Below are 19,333 nucleotides of genomic sequence, written 5' to 3' on the forward strand. Positions count from 1 at the left end.
CCATTCAGCAAAATGTGGAACTTTTTATCCCCATTAGACTGGAGTGGCATGTCCGACTTGACCACTGATCCATTCATTCCCTCAGTGGCTGCACTTGTATTTTTATAGAAGCCCCAAAGAGAATGAATGAAGCTTCGGTCAGATATCTAACCTGCTGCTCCATTTTAAAATGGGGATAAGTGTCCTATCAACGATAAAACTTTCTCATTCTTCCGGTCGGTGCAGTTTCTAATGGTCGGACGTATGCGATCAGCTATCCTATAGAGCCCATGGATCGGTGACAAATTGTTTTAACCAAAGAACCACATTAATGTAAACTACCGTAATTATACATTCCAGTTATGGGGGTGCACAGTAGATGTGCAGGAGCCGCCTGTGTTTTACAGCCGAGGCTCCACTATAATGGGGATAACGACTGACAGATATTAGCATATAGCTGTAGCATGGGGCCCTAGAGTCCATTCCCCTGGTGGGCCCCAGACACCCCAGTTCGACCCTGAATATACATCATTGTGGATTATCAGATACCGAATTTAGGGAAATTTCATTGTAATATGGAAGGCAATGACAAGAATAGATAGCAAAATCAGGTTTGTCTACAATCTTTTTTATTTGTTAGGTTCTTTCCTGTTACAGCACTTCTGTTCTGTAGTATAAACCTTCTCTCACACTAGTGCTAGCGATAAACCTTGGTTTGCCTTCTTCTAAAGTCTCTGTTGTCCCTGCAGACTAGGACCTTCTCTCTTTACTCCTTGGGTATCCGCTGTCCTAGCAGGAAGTGAGAAACGTTCTCGTAAATCACAAGGATGGTACAGCAGGCGGGGTCGCTCAAAATAACTTGGGGGCAATTTTCTTTAGAAGTCCGTATATACTCGTGTATAAGCCGACCCATGTATAAGCCGACCACCCTAATTTTGTCACAAAAAACTGGGAAAACTTATTGACTCACGTAAAAGCCTAGATTGGAAAATGCCGAAGCTACTGGTAAATTTAAAAAAAAAATGGGCCCCATAAGATGCTCCATAAAGTTTATGATGGCCCCATATAATGCTCCGTAAAGTTCATGATGGGTTCCATAAGATGCTCCATACAAAAATATGCCTAATAATGCTGCACAGTGAATAATGGTGGCCCTATAACATGGTCCATAATAACATATGCCCCATATAATGCTGCACAGTGATTGGTGACCCCTTATAATGCTGCACAGTGATTGGTGGCCCCTTATAATGCGCAGTGATTAGTGGCCCCTTATAATGCTGCACAGTGACTAGTGGCCCCTTGTAATGCTGCACGGTGAGTGGCCAATTTTAATGCTGCGCAGTGATTAGTGGCCCCTTATAATGCTGCACAGTGATTAGTGGCCCCTTATAATGCTGCACAGTGATTAGTGGCCCCTTATAATGCTGCACGGTGATTAGTGGCCACTTATAATGCTGCCCAGTGATTAGTGGCCCCTTGTAATGCTGCAGTGATTAGTGGCCCCTTATTATGCTGCACGGTGATTAGTGGCCCCTTATTATGCTGCACGGTGATTAGTGGCCCCTTGTAATGCTGCACAGTTATTAGTGGCCCCTTATAATGCTGCACAGCGATTAGTGGCCCCTTATAATTCTGCACAATGATTAGTGGCCCCTTCTAAGCTGCACAGTGATTAGTGGCCCCTTACAATGCTGCACAGTGACTAGTGGCCCCTTACAATGCTGCTGCCGCAGCCTCAATTAAAAAAAACAAAAAACTATATACTCACCTTGTCGCTGCTGCAGCTGCTGCTCCTCAGCGTTGCTGGCTCTGCAGTCACTGTTCAGGCAGAGGGCGCCTGCTAACTACGTCATGGCGCCCTCTGACCTAAACGTCACTGCCAGAGGAAGCAAGACAGCAGAGCGACGCACAGCGTTGGAACGGGGTACAGGTGAATATGGCTCCCCCCGTTATACTCACCTCTCCTGGCATGTCTCTGCAGCACCCCGTGCTTGTTCCATCTTCTCAGCGCTGTTCTTCCTGCTTTCTGCGGTCACGTGGTGCCGCTCATTACATATGTGCATATTAATGAGGGTAATCAGCGTACCACGTGACCGCTGAAAGCAGGAAGAACAGCGCAGAGAATATGGAATAAGCACGGGGGGCTGCAGAAACATGCCAGGAGAGGTGAGTATGATCTCCGACACCCCCCGCTCCCCCTTCCCGGCCGACCCCTGGTATATGACTCGCGTATAAGCCGAGAGAGGGACTTTCAGCCCAAAAAAATGGGCTGAAAATCTCGACTTATACGCGAGTATATACGGTAAGCCTTTTTTTTTTCCTTTAAGACAGAAGAAACAAAACTATTAACTCTTCTTCTAAGGTCTGACTGTGAGCTCGGACCCTCCCCAGCTATTTGTTAGGGAACTCCAGGCTAAGGGGTCGTACTGCTATGTTCTGTTATTGCAGGTTTCATCATCCCAATCATAGTCCATCATCAGCACATTAGCCCCATCATAGTCCATCATCTGCACATCAACCCCATCATAGTCCATCATCAGCACATCAGCCCCATCATAGTCCATCAACAGCCCCATCATTGTCCCATAATGAAAGAGGTGTTGTTGCGCATTCTTAATAGCCGCTTGTTCCAGACACCCTGTTCTTAGGATTGGTGGGGGTCCTGGCAGTGAAACACCCGTAATCAGCAAGTTATGATCTACCAATGGCTAGGGGATTACTTGCTGAGGAGGCACAAGTTGGGGACTACTGTTTTTAAAGACCGCACTACCTATATCAGGAGCTGTGAAGAAATGCATGTTTCTCAGCTTTATCTTGAGTCCATTTTCCTTGTCGATAATTCTTAGATAATTCTGGGAAAAAAAGTGTTATATTACATATAACAAACGTTAGACTTTATTATCCAAAGACAATTTATCGGCAGTCAGTGCAGTGTACTACATTAGTTTGTGGGACAGAACATGTTAATAAAGGGTCAGTCTCATCACTGCACTCACCGTCCATAAGCTTTATTAGGGTAGATATCCGGAGAATATGGATATAGTAGATGGATACTCCCCTCTCAAGAAACCTTCCCTCATATGAGCTATGATGACTACATACCACTGCAAACAGCAGATGAAACTTGAGGCGCACTATTTAGAAGAGGAGTTTTCCCAAACATTTATGTGTTATTCATAAAATATTCTATAAATGTCTGATTGCCAGAGGTCCCGGACGTGAAACCCGCATCTGTCTACAGACCTGGGGAACTATGAATGGACAGATGGCCATTCACTATTGGGGAGGTTCCTATAAGATCTGAGTACTCAGCCTTGTGTTTGGTTATTTTCATAGACCTTGACATGAGCGGCAGGGTACATATGAAACCAGTGCTCCACCCAATTCTTCCTGAAGCAATTTTGTGGCTGATTCAAGACCCCTGTACTATTGATTTGAGGGTTCCTAAATGGTTGGAGACCCACACCAGTCTATTGTATTTGAGATGTTGTACCCTCTTAACGAAAGTTCAGAGGAAAATACCTTCAACAAAACTGCTGGTTGGGTCGGATGTGGTATTCTGAGCCATTTGGTTTGTTGTCTCATATGTTTATGCTTAAAGTTCTTTATGGTTTGTACTTGTTGAGTTTATGGGACCTTTGTCTATACTGTACTGTTCCTTTATCAATTTTTTAGATAAGAATTCCATACTGTTAGGTGAAGAACTGGTGCTACCCTTCTTCACATTGAGGCATCATCCTACCATTGTGATCAGAAGCCCTATAACCCGGCTTCATTGTTAGGATGCAGGATTTATATAAATTAGCTCTACTGGGGTCTTAAAAGTGCAGGCATTGAGGAAGAAGTACAAAATCAGCAGGCAAATGAGTAGTCAGAAACAAGCAAAGGTCAGGGCAGGCAGCAGTGCAGAAACATAACCGGAAACAACCATAAAACCAAAGAAAAAAACGACCCACAGTCCATATAGTGCAGAATAATATACATTTTTATTAGTATCACAGATTAATAACCGGAAACAAGCAGAGGTCAGGGCAGGCGGCAGTGCAGAAACATAATCCATTGAGCAAGCTGAGGTCAGGGCAGGCGGCAGTGCAGAAACATAATCCATTGAGCAAGCTGAGGTCAGGGCAGGCGGCAGTTCAAAAACATAATCCATTGAGCAAGCAGAGGTCAGGCAGGCGGCAGTGCAGAAACATAATCCATTGAGCAAGCAGAGGTCAGGGCAGGCGGCAGTTCAAAAACATTATCCATTGAGCAAGCAGAGGTCAGGGCAGGCGGCAGTTCAAAAACATAATCCATTGAGCAAGCAGAGGTCTGGGCAGGCGGCAGTTCAAAAACATAATCCATTGAGTAAGCAGAGGTCAAGGCAGGCGGCAGTGCAGAAACAATCCATTGAGCAAGCAGAGGTCAGGCAGGCGGCAGTTCAAAAACATAATCCATTGAGCAAGCAAAGGTCAGGGCTGGCGGCAGTGTAGATGCATAACTTTAAACAAGCAGAGGTCAGGGCAGGCGGCAGTATAGAAACATAATCCATTGATCAAGCCATAGTCAAAACCGGAAAATCTGTCTGAGAAGCAGCTGTGCAGAAGATGGTATGTGCTCGCCACTACATTTTCCGCCGGCTAAATCAAAGTGTCGCGGAATTCTCTTCTCGGGAGAATGATCTTCCTAGGACTTGGAAGGAAACCCAAATCTCTCTTGTAGGCACGTTGTACATCCTGTGGGCTCATCAGCATTACTTGCATGATCTTTCCAGTGGTATAGCTGACTGGCAGGTGTGGTGTAGGATTGTAGCCTTGTTTAGCAGTCACCTTAATACGCGGTTGATGGTCGTAAGGCATACTGAGGAGTATACGTGCTTGAGAGGGAGTTAGCTCCATCCAGGTGCATGGGGATGGGCTCCTGGGCAATGTGGCTGTTGTCTCTTCCTCATCTACTGTTCTGGTGAGTATCAGGCGTTCCTTCATACCCTCTGGCTCTGCGCTGATGTTTGCTGCAGGTTGTACGAATCGGCCTATTTCGGGCATTGTAGGATATGGTGGTGGACTTTTCAGTCTGGAATATCGGTCCTTTGCCTTTTCTGGTGTTTTGAACAGGCATTTAATAAATGACACGATATAATAAAGCACTGCCATCACATACCCCGTGAAGCCAGTTGGCCTTTGGTGGTGTTCAGGCCTCTGACTGTATAGGGATGTCCTGGCATGTGGGAGACGTCTCCGTGGTTGGAACTTTCCTCCAGCTACGGGTGCAGCCATTAGGCTGCCTTCCCCTCCACACACACAAAAGTGTGTGCAGATGGTAGAAAACACTCCCAAAAAAAAGAAATAAAAGTAAAAAAAATAAACAAAACAAGTAAAAAGTGATTTACAAGTCGCTCTGGGTTAGCCCTCCGTCAGGCGCAATAGATCTGACAGGCACACAGTAATTAGTTTCACTTCTCTCTCCTTGCCCACTTATCAGAAAACCCCACCCCTCCTAGTTATCTCCTGACTCTACAGGCTCTGTGAAACCTGATATCACAGTGACTCAGCAGACCTTCTAGTGAGCAGATATCAACACTTTGGCTTCTCAGGCACATTGCGCCTGATTTCAACACAAATTGAAAGGTTAGTATTTTCTTTTTTTATTCATCACGATTGTGTATTTAGCTTGTTTTATGAAGGATTAATGCTAAGTTAGTGTACATAAGTACTGTTTTCTTAGACAAAAGGAGGGTGGCTTCTAAGGCACATTGCGCCCTAACACATACTCTTTCTCTCTTGCTTCAGATTTTCTGCTGCAATGGCCAGAAAACAGTATGATTCATCTAAACCCCTTCATTTAGAAGAAATGAAGATTTTTTTGTTAGAAGATGATGAGGAAGAACCAGCAGTAACTGAGGATTTAGAGGAATCTAGTGACATTTCATCTGAAGATGAGGTAGCAGAATGTAACACTGATTCTGGAACAGAGCAGGATGGTGATGACACGGATACAGAGGAAACAGACACAGATCTAGCTTATTATTTGGGCAAAGATAAAAATACAAAGTGGAACAAAAAGGCACCCAAGAACAAACAGCGCAGAGAATCCCACAATATTATTACACACCTTCCTGGAGTTATTGGAAGTGCTAGAAAAGCTAAAACTGCAGTGGAATGTTGGAGTAATCTAATTACAGATAGCATGTTGGAAACTATTGTTCGGTTCACTAACCAGTATATTGACACAATCAAAGAGCAATTCTCCAGAGAGAGGGACATCACAAACACTGATGTGATTGAACTCAAGGCATTTATTGGCTTGTTATACCTAGCTGGTGCTTTCAGAGCAAATAGGCAAAGTTTGGAGGAGCTGTGGGGGACAGACGGTGATGGCATCGAAAAATTCAGCCTTGTGATGAATCTGAAACGATTCAAAGTCCTGATCCGTTGCCTCCGTTTCGATGATCTTCTGCTGCAATTGAAACCACTGAAGATGAGTAGAAAATAATTAAGTAACATCTAAGTGCAATATCCTTTATGTTTTTTTCCATAATTTTATATTTAAGCAATAGTTAAGTAAAGATAACTGGAGCCTATTTGGCGGTACTACCGAAAAGTGGTACTTTTAGTTTTAATAAGTTTATGGTTAATAAATGTTTTTTTTTGCATCTGATTTGGTGTAATCTCTTTTAATACATTCCTATGAAGGTCACTGACTACTTCTATAGTCCTGAAATTGAAATATGTAGCTACTATAGGTGGTTTTCTGACCTGTGCTTGTCAGGCACATTGCGCATGAACTGAGGAGAATCTATATTGCACCTGACGGAGGGTTAGTGTTCAGCTCTCCTCTCTATCTCTGCTTGCCTCGCACTGACCGTTCTTGCGCAACATTACATGACTCGTGGACAACGCTTCTGTGATGTCATAAAGACGAACATGGCAATGGGTCTAATATAGGAGAACTAGTTATGTTACCCATGGCAGACCATCCAATACCAGCTGCCACTGTACGGATAGGGGTTAGCTGGATTGGGATGAGATGTATAAAAACTTACCGGTACAAGAGCGCAAGTCATTGCTTTATTTACTGTTTTTGCTTTTTTACCTGTTTACAGGCAAATCTTTCTATTTGATATTTTCAAACCTGTATAATTCTGTATCCTCATATGTGAGATAACGTGATGTATCTATTGTCAGCTCCTTCTAGGAATGTCTCCTCCTCTCTTCCCGGTAACACGGATCACCCGTGATGGGCACAGACCATTGCTGTAATCGGAATTATTTCATATAGCTTCAGAATAAATGTTAAATAATATTGTATTTTTTCCATATAATTGGCTCAGATCACTTTTTTTAATTTGTCTGTAATTCTAAGTAGTGATAAAAAATAAATAACCCCAAGTGTGAACCTGGTGTAGAACGTACAAATTGTCCAGAGTCTCTCCTGGGCCATGTTCACACGTGCAGAAGTGCTGCATTGTTTCCATAGGTATTCGCACTAAAGCAATCAAAACTTTTTATTGTATTTTTTTGTGGCAGTTTTTTCGAATGCATTTTTTTAGTAGAGGAATGCTTCAGTTCCACAATTGGAGACTTCATTGGAATTTTGCATGCGTTTTTTATGCTCTCCATATACTATAGTGGAAAATATTAAACAAAAGCATCAAAAAGTTCACACTTCTGCTGCACCATTAGCCCCTGTATGTAGTACAGCTTAGGCCTCTTTCACACTTCAGTTTTTTGCATCAGTTCAAATCCGCCAAAAAGGCAGACAAGCGGATCCGTTCTGAACTGATGTGAACGGATGGCACAGGATCCTGAAAATGAGGAAATTTAAAGGAAATGCTGGTCGGGAAGGAGAGAGAGAGAGAGTAACGTTTGGCGGATCCTCAAAAAAAACGGATGAAACGGACAGCCATCCGTCACAATCCGCCATTAATGCAAGTCAATGGGGAAAAAACGGATCCTCAAAAAAAAATTGAGGATCCGTTTTTTGTCAAAACCTGACGGATTGTGACTGATTGCAAAAAACTGAAGTGTGAAAGGGGCCTTAGGGAGCGATAAATGAAGTGAAAAGAAAAGTAAAACAACAAAAAAAGATTTAAACAAATATGAAAAAAAAAACTCATAAAAGTTCAATTTTCCTCCATTGAAAATGAACATAAAAAAAAATGTCAAGTGATATCGCCGCATCCAGCAAAGTCCGAGCTATCAAAATATAAAAATAATTAACCCAATTGGTAAACACAAAAAATTTAAAAACGCCAACATTGCGGTATTTTTTGGTCGCTGCAATACCACTTAACCCCTTACCTACAATTGACGTAATATTCCGTCCATGTGACCATGGACCTAATTACCATGGACGGAATATTACGTCATCGCGATCAGCGGCGCCCACGTGGTGAGCGCCGCTGATCGCGGCCGAGTGTCAGCTAATTATCATAGCTGACACCCGGCACAATGTGTCAGGGGCGGTTACGGACCGCCCCCGACACGTTAACCCCTTGCACACCGCGATCAAACATGATCGCGGTGTACCGGGGGTTAAAGGGAAGCATCGTCAGGGAGGGGGCTCCCTCCGTGCTTCCCTGAGCCCCCATGGCAGCACAATGTGCAGCGCTGCTGCGGAGGACTCCTTTCCTGCAGGTCCCCGGATCCAATATGGCGACGGAGACCTCCGGGGGGCCTGCAGGAAGCTGGCTTCCTCAGTGCCTGCAAAGTGCAGGCATGAGGAAGCCTGTGCAGTGCCTGACAGATCGCTGATCTGTCACAGTGATCTGTGATGTGAAAGATCAGCGATCTGTCACAGGACAGTGATGTCCCCCATGGGACATTGTAATAAAGTTAAAAAAAAATAAAAAAAAGTGTAAAAATAATTTAAAAAAAATCGCCAAATAAATTAAAAAAAAAAAAAAAATATTCCCCAATAAATTCATTTTTTGGAAATAAAAAAAAACAAAACAATAAAAGTACACATATTTGGTATCGCCGCGTCCGTAACGACCCGCCCTATAAAACTGTCCCAATAGTTAACCCCTTAAGCGAACCCCTTAAAAAATAAAAATAAAAAACGAAGCAAAAAATAATGATTTATTATCATACTGCCGAACAAAAAGTGCAATAACGCGCGATCAAAAAGATGCATACAAATATCCATGGTACCGCTGAAAACGTCATCTTGTCCCGCAAAAAATGAGCCACCATACAGCATCATCAGCGAAAAAATAAAAAAGTTATAGCTCGCAGAATAAAGTGATGCAAAAATAATTATTTTTTATATAAAATTATTTTCATTGCATAAAAGCGCCAAAACATAAAAAAACCACCTAAATGAGGTATCGCTGTAACCGTACTGACCCGAAGAATAAAACTGCCTTATAAATTTTACCGCACCCGGAACGGCGTAAACGCACCACCCAAAAGAAATTCATGAAACGCTGGTTTTTGTAAATTCTGCGTCCCAAAAAACGAAATAAAAAGCGATCAAAAAATGTCACATGCCCGAACATGATACCAATAAAAGCGTCAACTCGTCCCGCAAAAAATAAGACCTCACATGACTCGGTGGGTCAAAATATGGAAAAATTATAGCTCTCAATATGTGGTGATGCAAAAACTATTTTTACAATAAAAAGCGTCTTTTAGCGTGCGACAGCTGTCAAACATAAAAACCGCCATAAATAGTAAATCAAACCCCCCATTATCACCCCCTTAGTTAGGGAAAAATAATAAAATTAAAAAAATGTATTTATTTCCATTTTCCCACTAGGGTTAGGGCTAGGGCTAGGGTTAGGGCTAGGGCTAGGGTTAGGGCTAGGGCTAGGGTTAGGGTTAGGGCTAGGGCTAGAATTGGGGGTTTCCACTATTTGCGCACATCGGGTGCTCTCCAAACGCAACATGGCATCTGATCTCAATTCCAGCCAATTCTGCGTTGAAAAAGTCAAATGGTGCTCCTTCCCTTCCAAGCCCTGCCATGCACCCAAACAGTGTTTTACCCCCTCATATGGGGTATCAGCCTAATCAGGACAATTTGCAAAACAACTTTTGGGGTCCTATTTCTCCTGTTGCCCTTAGGAAAATAAAAATTTTGGGGCAAAAATATCATTTTTGTGGAAAAATTTTTTTTTCTTATTTTCACGCCTGGGCGTTATAAACTTCTGTGAAGCACTTGGGGGTTCAAAGTTCTCACCACACATCTAGATAAGTTCCTTGGGGGGTCTAGTTTCCAAAATGGGGTCATTTGTGGGGGGTTTCCACTGTTTTGGTGCATCAGGGGCTTTCCAAACGCGACATGGTGTCTGATCTCAATTCCAGCCAAAAAAGTCAAATGGCGCTGCTTGCTTTCCGAGCTCTGCCATGTGCCCAAATAGTCATTTACACCCACATATGGGGTATCAGTGTACTCAGGACAAATTGCACAATAACTTTTAGGGTCCTGTTACCCTTGGGAAAATAAAAATTGGGGGTGAAAAGATCATTTTTTGGAAAAAATATGATTTTTTAATTGTACCGCTGTGCATTATAAACTTCTGTGAAGCCCTTGTGGGTTCAAAGTTCTCACCACATATCTAGATAAGTTCCTTAGGGGGTCTAGTTTCAAAAATGGGGTCACTTGTGGGGGGTTTCCACTGTTTAGGTACATCAGGGGCTCTCCAAACGCGACATGGCGTCCGATCAGAATTCCAGCCAATTTTGCATTGAAAAAGTCAAACGGCGCTCCTTCCCTTCTGAGCTCTGCCATGCGCCGAAACAGTGGTTCCCCCCCACATATCAGGTATCAGCGTGCTCAGGACAAATTGCACAATAATTTTTGCAGTCCAATTTCTCCTGTTACACTTGGTAAAATAAAAAAAATTGAACCTGAAGTAATTTTTTTTGTGAAAAAAAGTTAAATGTTAATTTTTTTTAAATATTCAAAAAATTCCTGTGACGCACCTGAAGGGTTAATAAACTCCTTGAATGTGGTTTTAAGCACCTTAAGGGGTGCAATTTTTAGAATGGTGTCACTTTTGGGTATTTTCTATCATATAGACCCCTCAAAGTGGCTTCAAATGTGAGGTGGTCCATAAAAATAAAATGGTGTTGCAAAAATGAGAGATCGCTGGTCAACTTTTAACCCTTATATCTTGCTAACAAATAAAAATTTTGCTGATGTAAAGTAAACATGTGGCAAATGTTACTTATTAACTTTTTTGTGTGCCATATCTCTGTGATTTAAGGGCATAAAAATTCAAAGTTGGAAAATTGCGGAATTTTCAAAATTTTCGCCAAATTTCCGTTTTTCTCATAAATAAACGCAAGTTATATGAATGAAATTTTACCACTAACATGAAGTACAATATGTCACGAGAAAACATTGTCAGAATCACCGGGATCCACGGAAGCGTTTCAGAGTTATGACCTCATAAAGGGACAGTGGTCAGAATTGTAAAAATTGGCCCGGTAGTTAACGTGCAAACCACTCTTGGTAGTGAAGGGGTTAAAATACGTAACAAGCAACTAAAATGTCATATCTATCCCAAAGTAATATCCATAATAACGTCTCGCCTTATGAAAAAATAATCCCTCTCATAGCTCTATTGAACGAAAAAGTAAAACTACGGGTCTCGGAAAATGGCAACACAAACTCCAACATATTTTTTATTTCAAAGTCTTGATTTTTTTTCTACCACTAAAATAATTTAAAAATCTGGGCACGTTTAGTATCTCTGTAATCATACTGATGAGGAAAATCATATTACATGGTCATTTTTACCACATAATGTACGCCGTAAACATAATTAAGGTCAGAATTGCGTTTTTTTTCACAATTTTCCCATTTCCCTGTACATTGTGTGTCAGGATAAGTCACAACCACTGCCACCAATATTTCTTGAACACCACTTGCTCACGACACACCTGCCCTGGGATGTTACTATAAAGGTGAACCTCCCATATTCTTTTGTCCACTCACCTAAGCGCACCCCGCAGACAGTTCTCACATCCACATCACACTGTTTGCTGCTATCGGTCACTGTTTTGATAGGCCAGTGAGACACCTGCGCTGGGTCACACACTAGCACACATGCCACCCAGCTTTTCTGAGCCCCTGATAGGTGCTCTTCTTGTACTTTTGTATACACATACAGCAAAACACAACCAAGGTATACTCGCCGTCCTCAGGGTTTGGGGGACGTTTAGCGCAGAAAAGAACAAACTTATTAAAATTTAGATTTAAAGGGATCCTGTCAGCAGGATTGTGAACAGTAAAGTACAGACAGTGTCAGGTCTACGCTGTTATACTGATTAAAATGAGGTGACCTGGGTGATGAAATGCATCTTGTGGTTGTTGTGTAATCTGTATTTGTAAATTTCAGTTATTGAGATTCTGGTGCTCCGGGTGTTTGTGGGGTTACAAAAAAAAGGTTTGCATTCATCAAAATGGTGCCTGTGCTGTAGTAAAATACATGACTAATATCAATATGTTGACATGTGTAAGGGGTTGAGAGTCTTACCCCTTTAAACCCCCATGTTGCTGTTGTACTTGTATACAGTGGGGAAAAAAAGTATTTAGTCAGTCAGCAATAGTGCAAGTTCCACCACTTAAAAAGATGAGAGGCGTCTGTAATTTACATCATAGGTAGACCTCAACTATGGGAGACAAACTGAGAAAAAAAAATCCAGAAAATCACAGTCTGTTTTTTTTTTTTTCATTTTATTTGCATATTATGGTGGAAAATAAGTATTTGGTCAGAAACAAAATTTCATCTCAATACTTTTGTGATATATCCTTTGTTGGCAATGACAGAGGTCAAACGTTTTCTGTAAGTCTTCACAAGGTTGCCACACACTGTTGTTGGTATGTTGGCCCATTCCTCCATGTAGATCTCCTCTAGAGCAGTGATGTTTTTGGCTTTTCGCTTGGCAACACGGACTTTCAACTCCCTCCAAAGGTTTTCTATAGGGTTGAGATCTGGAGACTGGCTAGGCCACTCCAGGACCTTGAAATGCTTCTTACGAAGCCACTCCTTCGTTGCCCTGGCGGTGTGCTTTGGATCATTGTCATGTTGAAAGACCCAGCCACGTTTCATCTTCAATGCCCTTGCTGATGGAAGGAGGTTTTCACTCAAAATCTCACGATACATGGCCCCATTCATTCTTTCATGTACCCGGATCAGTCGTCCTGGCCCCTTTGCAGAGAAACAGCCCCAAAGCATGATGTTTCCACCACCATGCTTTACAGTAGGTATGGTGTTTGATGGATGCAACTCAGTATTCTTTTTCCTCCAAACACGACAAGTTGTGTTTCTACCAAACAGTTCCAGTTTGGTTTCATCAGACCATAGGACATTCTCCCAAAACTCCTCTGGATCATCCAAATGCTCTCTAGCAAACTTCAGACGGGCCCGGACATGTACAGGCTTAAGCAGTGGGACACGTCTGGCACTGCAGGATCTGAGTCCATGGTGGCGTAGTGTGTTACTTATGGTAGGCCTTGTTACATTGGTCCCAGCTCTCTGCAGTTCATTCACTAGGTCCCCCCGCGTGGTTCTGGGATTTTTGCTCACCGTTCTTGTGATCTTTCTGACCCCACGGGGTGGGATTTTGCGTGGAGCACCAGATCGAGGGAGATTATCAGTGGTCTTGTATGTCTTCCATTTTCTAATTATTGCTCCCACAGTTGATTTCTTCACTCCAAGCTGGTTGGCTATTGCAGATTCAGTCTTCCCAGCCTGGTGCAGGGCTACAATTTTGTTTCTGGTGTCCTTTGACAGCTCTTTGGTCTTCACCATAGTGGAGTTTGGAGTCAGACTGTTTGAGGGTGTGCACAGGTGTCTTTTTATACTGATAACAAGTTTAAACAGGTGCCATTACTACAGGTAATGAGTGGAGGAAAGAGGAGACTCTTAAAGAAGAAGTTACAGGTCTGTGAGAGCCAGAAATCTTGATTGCTTGTTTCTGACCAAATACTTATTTTCCACCATAATATGCAAATAAAATGAAAAAAAAACAGACAATGTGATTTTCTGGATTTTTTTTTCTCAGTTTGTCTCCCATAGTTGAGGTCTACCTATGATGTAAATTACAGACGCCTCTCATCTTTTTAAGTGGTGGAACTTGCACTATTGCTGACTGACTATATACTTTTTTTCCCCACTGTATATATTTATATAATATGTTATACCATTGTTGCGCATTATCGTATATTTCATGTTGCTGTATTATTTATATAGCATAAACTATGTTTCTGCACCTTGTACTTGGTAGGGACAGTGCAGTCTGGGCTATGGTCACTAGATGGGGCACTGAGCTCATTGCACAGTAGATGTAGCTGTAGGACATATAGGAGTTAACTGTAGGAGGGGATAGCTGGAGAATAAGCCAGGATGGTCTTCCAGTTTCAGGCAGTCAGAGGCCTGACCCCTTTGTGCTCGGGTGGGCTATATGCCTGAGCTGCCTAACTACCCCGTGATGTTAAAGCTGATGCCCAGCCATCTAGAGAAGAACACGGTACAGCAGAACCAGCAATAAAGTGGAAAAGAGTGTAAGTAAACAGAGGAAGATTGAAGGTTACCGTAAAAGGGTACGGGCAGGTCACTCCAGAATGTGGTGGAAAGCTACGTGGGCTGAATCTCTGATGTCCGGGGCGAAACATGCTGGAGAGCGCTTCACCGTGGTGACGCTATACAGGGAGGACACTGAGGAGCCGTCTGAGACGCTTCGTCAAACGGAAACACTGCAAGGAACAGTGAAGGGAAAGATGAAGTAATGTGCTGTCTTTACTGTGATGAAAATGCTGGAAACTATGTGGATGTGCTGTGTCCTGAAGTAAATAAATTTGCTCAGCTAAGAGTGCCCTGGACTGTGTCTCTATTCATTGGGATCAAGGATCAGCATCAAGTCGGCGTAGCAAAGGGGACGCTGACGGCACGGTGAGTATTCACCGTACCATGCAAGAGAAGAGGTACCGTTTTCCTGTAGAGGGAGGTCAGGGTATACAATGCCCGAACCCGAAATACTCAGCCACGACTACTGCCCTGGCTGACCTTTACACATAAAGTGTAGAAGTCGGGGGGGAAAGTGGGGAATGTGGTCTAGAAGTGATCAAGTATAGTGTGTTATTTTCTGCAGCAAACGTGTCCTGGCTGGAAGAGGAAGAAAAGCGAAGATGAATCGCTACAAATACAGAGGTCACTGGTAAGTCAGTAATTTACCTGGACACTTACATTATATAGTATATACAGAGCTCCTGTGTATAATGTCACTGGTGATCCTTGTATTACCTGTACGCTGACTATATGCAGAGCTCCTGTGTATAATGTTACTGGTGAGTCACTGTATTACCTGTACACTATACACTATATACAGAACTCCTGTGTATGTCTCCAGTGATCATTCTATTACTTGTACACTGACATTATATATACAGACAGGTAGCGTCGGACTGATTCTCCGGTGGGCCCTGGCATCTGGTGGGCCCTGGCACCTCTACTGGTATACAGGGACAGCAGTTGCCTAGGGCCCCCACTGCTCCAGGGGCCCCCAGCCAGTGCCACACAGCTGCTATGGGGGCCCTGCCAGCGGAGCAGCAGCGGGTGTCAGGAGGCAGGAGCCACTGTCCCCACTACTAAAGAGAAATGAATATACACTGCTTCAGCAGTGAATATCATTTCACTCTCGGCCTCCACTCACCCCGGGGCCCCGCTCCCCAACCTAGGCAGCCGGCGCCGCCCTCAATTGCAGTGGAAGAGAGAGCATCTCTCTCCCATCAGTCCCCTCTGCTCCTGACTCACAGCCGATGCGCGATGACGTCACTTCATCGCGCACCCGCTGTGTGTCTGGCAGACGGGTCAGCTGCTGACACTGAAGCAGTCATCAGCGTGGGAGCAGGAGGAGAGGTGAGTATTGTGGTTTGTTTTTTATATCTCTCTATATCTATCTCTATCTATCTCTATATCTATCTGTCTCTATATCTCTATATCTCTATATCTATTTCTATCTGTATATCTATATCTCTATCTCTATATCTATCTGTCTCTATCTTAGATATAGAGATAGATAAAAATAGATAGATAGATAGATAGATATAGAGGTAGATATAGATAGATATAAATAGTCTATATCCATCTATCTCTATACCTATCTACATCTATCTCTATCTATTATTTTTATATCTATCTATCCATCTATATATCATCTATCCATAGATCTATCTATTTATCCCCTATCTATCTATCTATATACCTATCTATAGCTATCACTATCTATTATCTTTATATCTATCTATCTAGCTATCCATATATCTATTTATCCCCTATCTATCTATTTATCTATCTATATCTATCTAGGTCTATCTATCTCTATAGCTACCTATATCTTTCACTATCTATTATCTTTATATCTTTATATCTATCTATCTATCCATAGATCTATCTATCTATTATCTATCTATCTATACATCTAATTATCACATATCTATCTATCTAGTGTTATACCCTATGAGGGGGCAGCATTATACCCTATGAGGGGGTGCATTATACCCTATGAGGGGGGGGAAGCATTATACCCTATGAGGGGGCAGCCTTATACCCTATGAGGGGGTGCAATATACCTTATCTTCCAACAAAATTAATTCTAAGTCCTCCATTTTGTTGGCGAGGCTTCTGGCATTTGTATACATGCACTTTATGTATGTCTGTACCTCTATTTCTTAAATTATTAACTGTTCTAACCTCACCCCCCATGCCACTACCACCCCCAATTTCATTATTTGTGCCCAGGTCTCTATCTGCACAGTCTTCCCCTCTTATAAAATGAATACCCTCCCCTAGTTCCAAGTTTAAACACTCCTCCACCCTTCTAGCCATTTTTTCCCCCAGCACAGCTGCACCCTCCCCATTGAGGTGCAGCCCGTCCCTAGCGTAGAACCTGTAGCCAACTGAGAAGTCGGCCCAGTTCTCCAGGAACCCAAACCCCTCCTTCCTACACTAATTCTTGAACCACTTATTAACTTCCCTAATCTCCTCTCTGGCGTGGCACGTGGTACAGGAAATATTTCCAAAAATACCACCTTGGAGGTCCTTGCCTTAAGATTGCAGCCTAATTCCCTGAAATCATCTTTAAGGACCTTCCACCTACCTCTGTGTCATTTGTACCAATGTGCACCATGACCGCTGGATCCTCACCAGCCCCTCCCAGTAATCTGTCAACCCGGTCAGCGATGTGTCAGACTTGCGCGCCAGATAGGCAGCACACCGTTCGACGATCCCTTTCTTTGTGACAGATTGCCCTATCTGTTCCCCTAATAATTGAGTCCCCCACTACCAGCACCTGTCTGTCCTGCCCTGCTCTCCTATTTCTCCCCTTACTGGAGCATATACTCCTCTGGCTTTCAGAGGACATGCCTTGCTGCAGCAGTGCTACCCCTGCACTGACACTCCCCTCATCTGCCAAACTTATTGGGTTGTGCCAGATCAGGACTAGCCTCCCTGGCACTCTTCTGTCTACCCCACCTTCTAACTGTCACCCATCTTACTGCTTCACTGTCCTGCAGCTCCAACCTAGCATCCCCCCCTCATCTATCTCATTGAGCGTCTGCTCAGTGAGTAGAAGTCTCCTTTCCATATTGTCTATTGATCTCAGTGTTGCCAGCTGCACATTTAAATCCAGTATCTGGGCTTCCAAATGCACAATGTGCTCACATCTCGCACAGCAGTATGCACCCTCGACTGGCTGATCAAGGATTGTGTACATGCGGCAAGACGTACACTGGATGGCATTGGCAATAGTGGAGCACATTCCTAATGGGGATTGCACCAGACAGAAAAGATAAGTAAAAATAAATAAAAAGTATTAATAAAATATAACAGCAATTCAGTAATACCTCCTTTGCAAACTCCCTGAATCCAAAGTCACTGAATCACAAGTCACACACTTACCACCGTTCGCACTTACGCTCAGGTCACACTCAGCTCATGTAAACTCGCTCAGGCAGAAGATTTAAAGAGATTTTTTTTCCCTTCACCAGCAAACCACCCTGCTGCTCAATGCACTTCCAAAAGCTCCTGTGTATAATTTCACTGGTGGTCACTGTATTACACTGACACTGTATGCAGATCTTCTGTGTATAAATATCAGGATCCTGTCAGCGTCGGCGAACTGCCACGGCTGAGCAGCGTGACTCACCCCTACTGCGGGAGGGCCCGGGGTCCGATACTGCAGGGAAAGTTGAGGCAGATGGGACCTGCGATGCTGAAGGTAGTAAGAAGTACAAGGACCTACGATCATGTGACCACAGGGGGTGGGGCTTAGTGTCCCACTTCTGAAGATGATTGTAGGACTCTACTACAGGAATCCTGGAGTAGAGGCGAGGGGAACTCAGGTCAGACAAACGGGCGGTCATACATGGAGAGGGCGGCGCGATACCAGAGGGGCGAGCAGAGAGTAGTCAGAACGTAAGCAATGAGTCATACATGGAGATAGCTGCACAGTACAAGAGGGGCAATCAGAGAATAGTCAGGTCATAGGCAATGAGTCATACACAGAGATAGCAACGCAGTACAAGAGGGACAGGCAGAACTCGTAACAGGGACAGAACCAGATGAAAACCAAACAAGCATAAAGTATTACAGTCACAAAGCACACCAGGGTCACACACACTCGGCCAAGGGTCTGAGTATAAACGATGAGGAATGAGCCCACAATGAGGCTTTAAAAAGCCTCCCAGAATCTCAGAGTGAGGCCATCCACATTAACCTCTGAACTACCTAATCCCACAAGCTGAGCAAACCTTGACAATAATGTTGCCAGTGATCACTGAGCTCCTGTGTATAATGTCACTGGTAATCACTGTATTACCTGTACACTGACACTATATACAGAGGTACTGTGTATAATGTCACTGGTGGTAATAACAGTGTTGTTATTATTGTGGTTTGTATTCATAATCAGTACTGTAGTATTCCATCAATAAGTGGTGGTAATTTGTGGACTGTTCACAGTGTGGAAGTATTTCTCTGTGTATGAATTATTATTTGGTCCCTATATGCTGGTAATATGTCATATTATTCGGTCACTATGTGGTGGTAATATGTGGTCTGGTCATGGTGTTGTTGTATTTGTGCCTTTTATGTGATATGATGCGGGTACTATGTGGTCTGGTCATGGTGTGGTGGTATTTCTCCCCTGTATGTGGTATTATTAGTCTTGGTACAGTGGATTGTGTTGTGTTTGACGGTCATTAGTCTTCTCTGATATTAATTAGGAGAATATTCTTTATTTCCATTAGAGATTAAATACTTTGTAAACAGCGGCAGAGATGCACTTACAGGGGTTTCCTGTGGAAAAACGTAATCTCCTATTCACAGGACAAGTGATAACGTATTGATTGGGGGGTCTAA

General features: G+C 43.1%; 1 protein-coding gene across 1 annotated transcript; it reads left to right on the plus strand.

Moving 5' to 3' along the window:
- The first annotated feature begins 5,523 nt into the window (after positions 1-5,523).
- LOC141096642 (uncharacterized) lies at positions 5,524-6,494 on the plus strand. Its single transcript, XM_073583360.1, has 2 exons — positions 5,524-5,591; positions 5,754-6,494. The coding sequence occupies exon 2, from the start codon at positions 5,767-5,769 to the stop codon at positions 6,454-6,456; it is 690 nt and encodes a 229-aa protein (XP_073439461.1). The 5' UTR covers positions 5,524-5,591; positions 5,754-5,766; the 3' UTR covers positions 6,457-6,494.
- The last annotated feature ends 12,839 nt before the right edge of the window (positions 6,495-19,333 follow it).

This window comes from Dendrobates tinctorius, unplaced genomic scaffold (assembly GCF_039654945.1).
Source record: "Dendrobates tinctorius isolate UK_male_01 unplaced genomic scaffold, ASM3965494v1 ptg000075l, whole genome shotgun sequence".
NCBI lineage: Eukaryota > Metazoa > Chordata > Amphibia > Anura > Dendrobatidae > Dendrobates > Dendrobates tinctorius.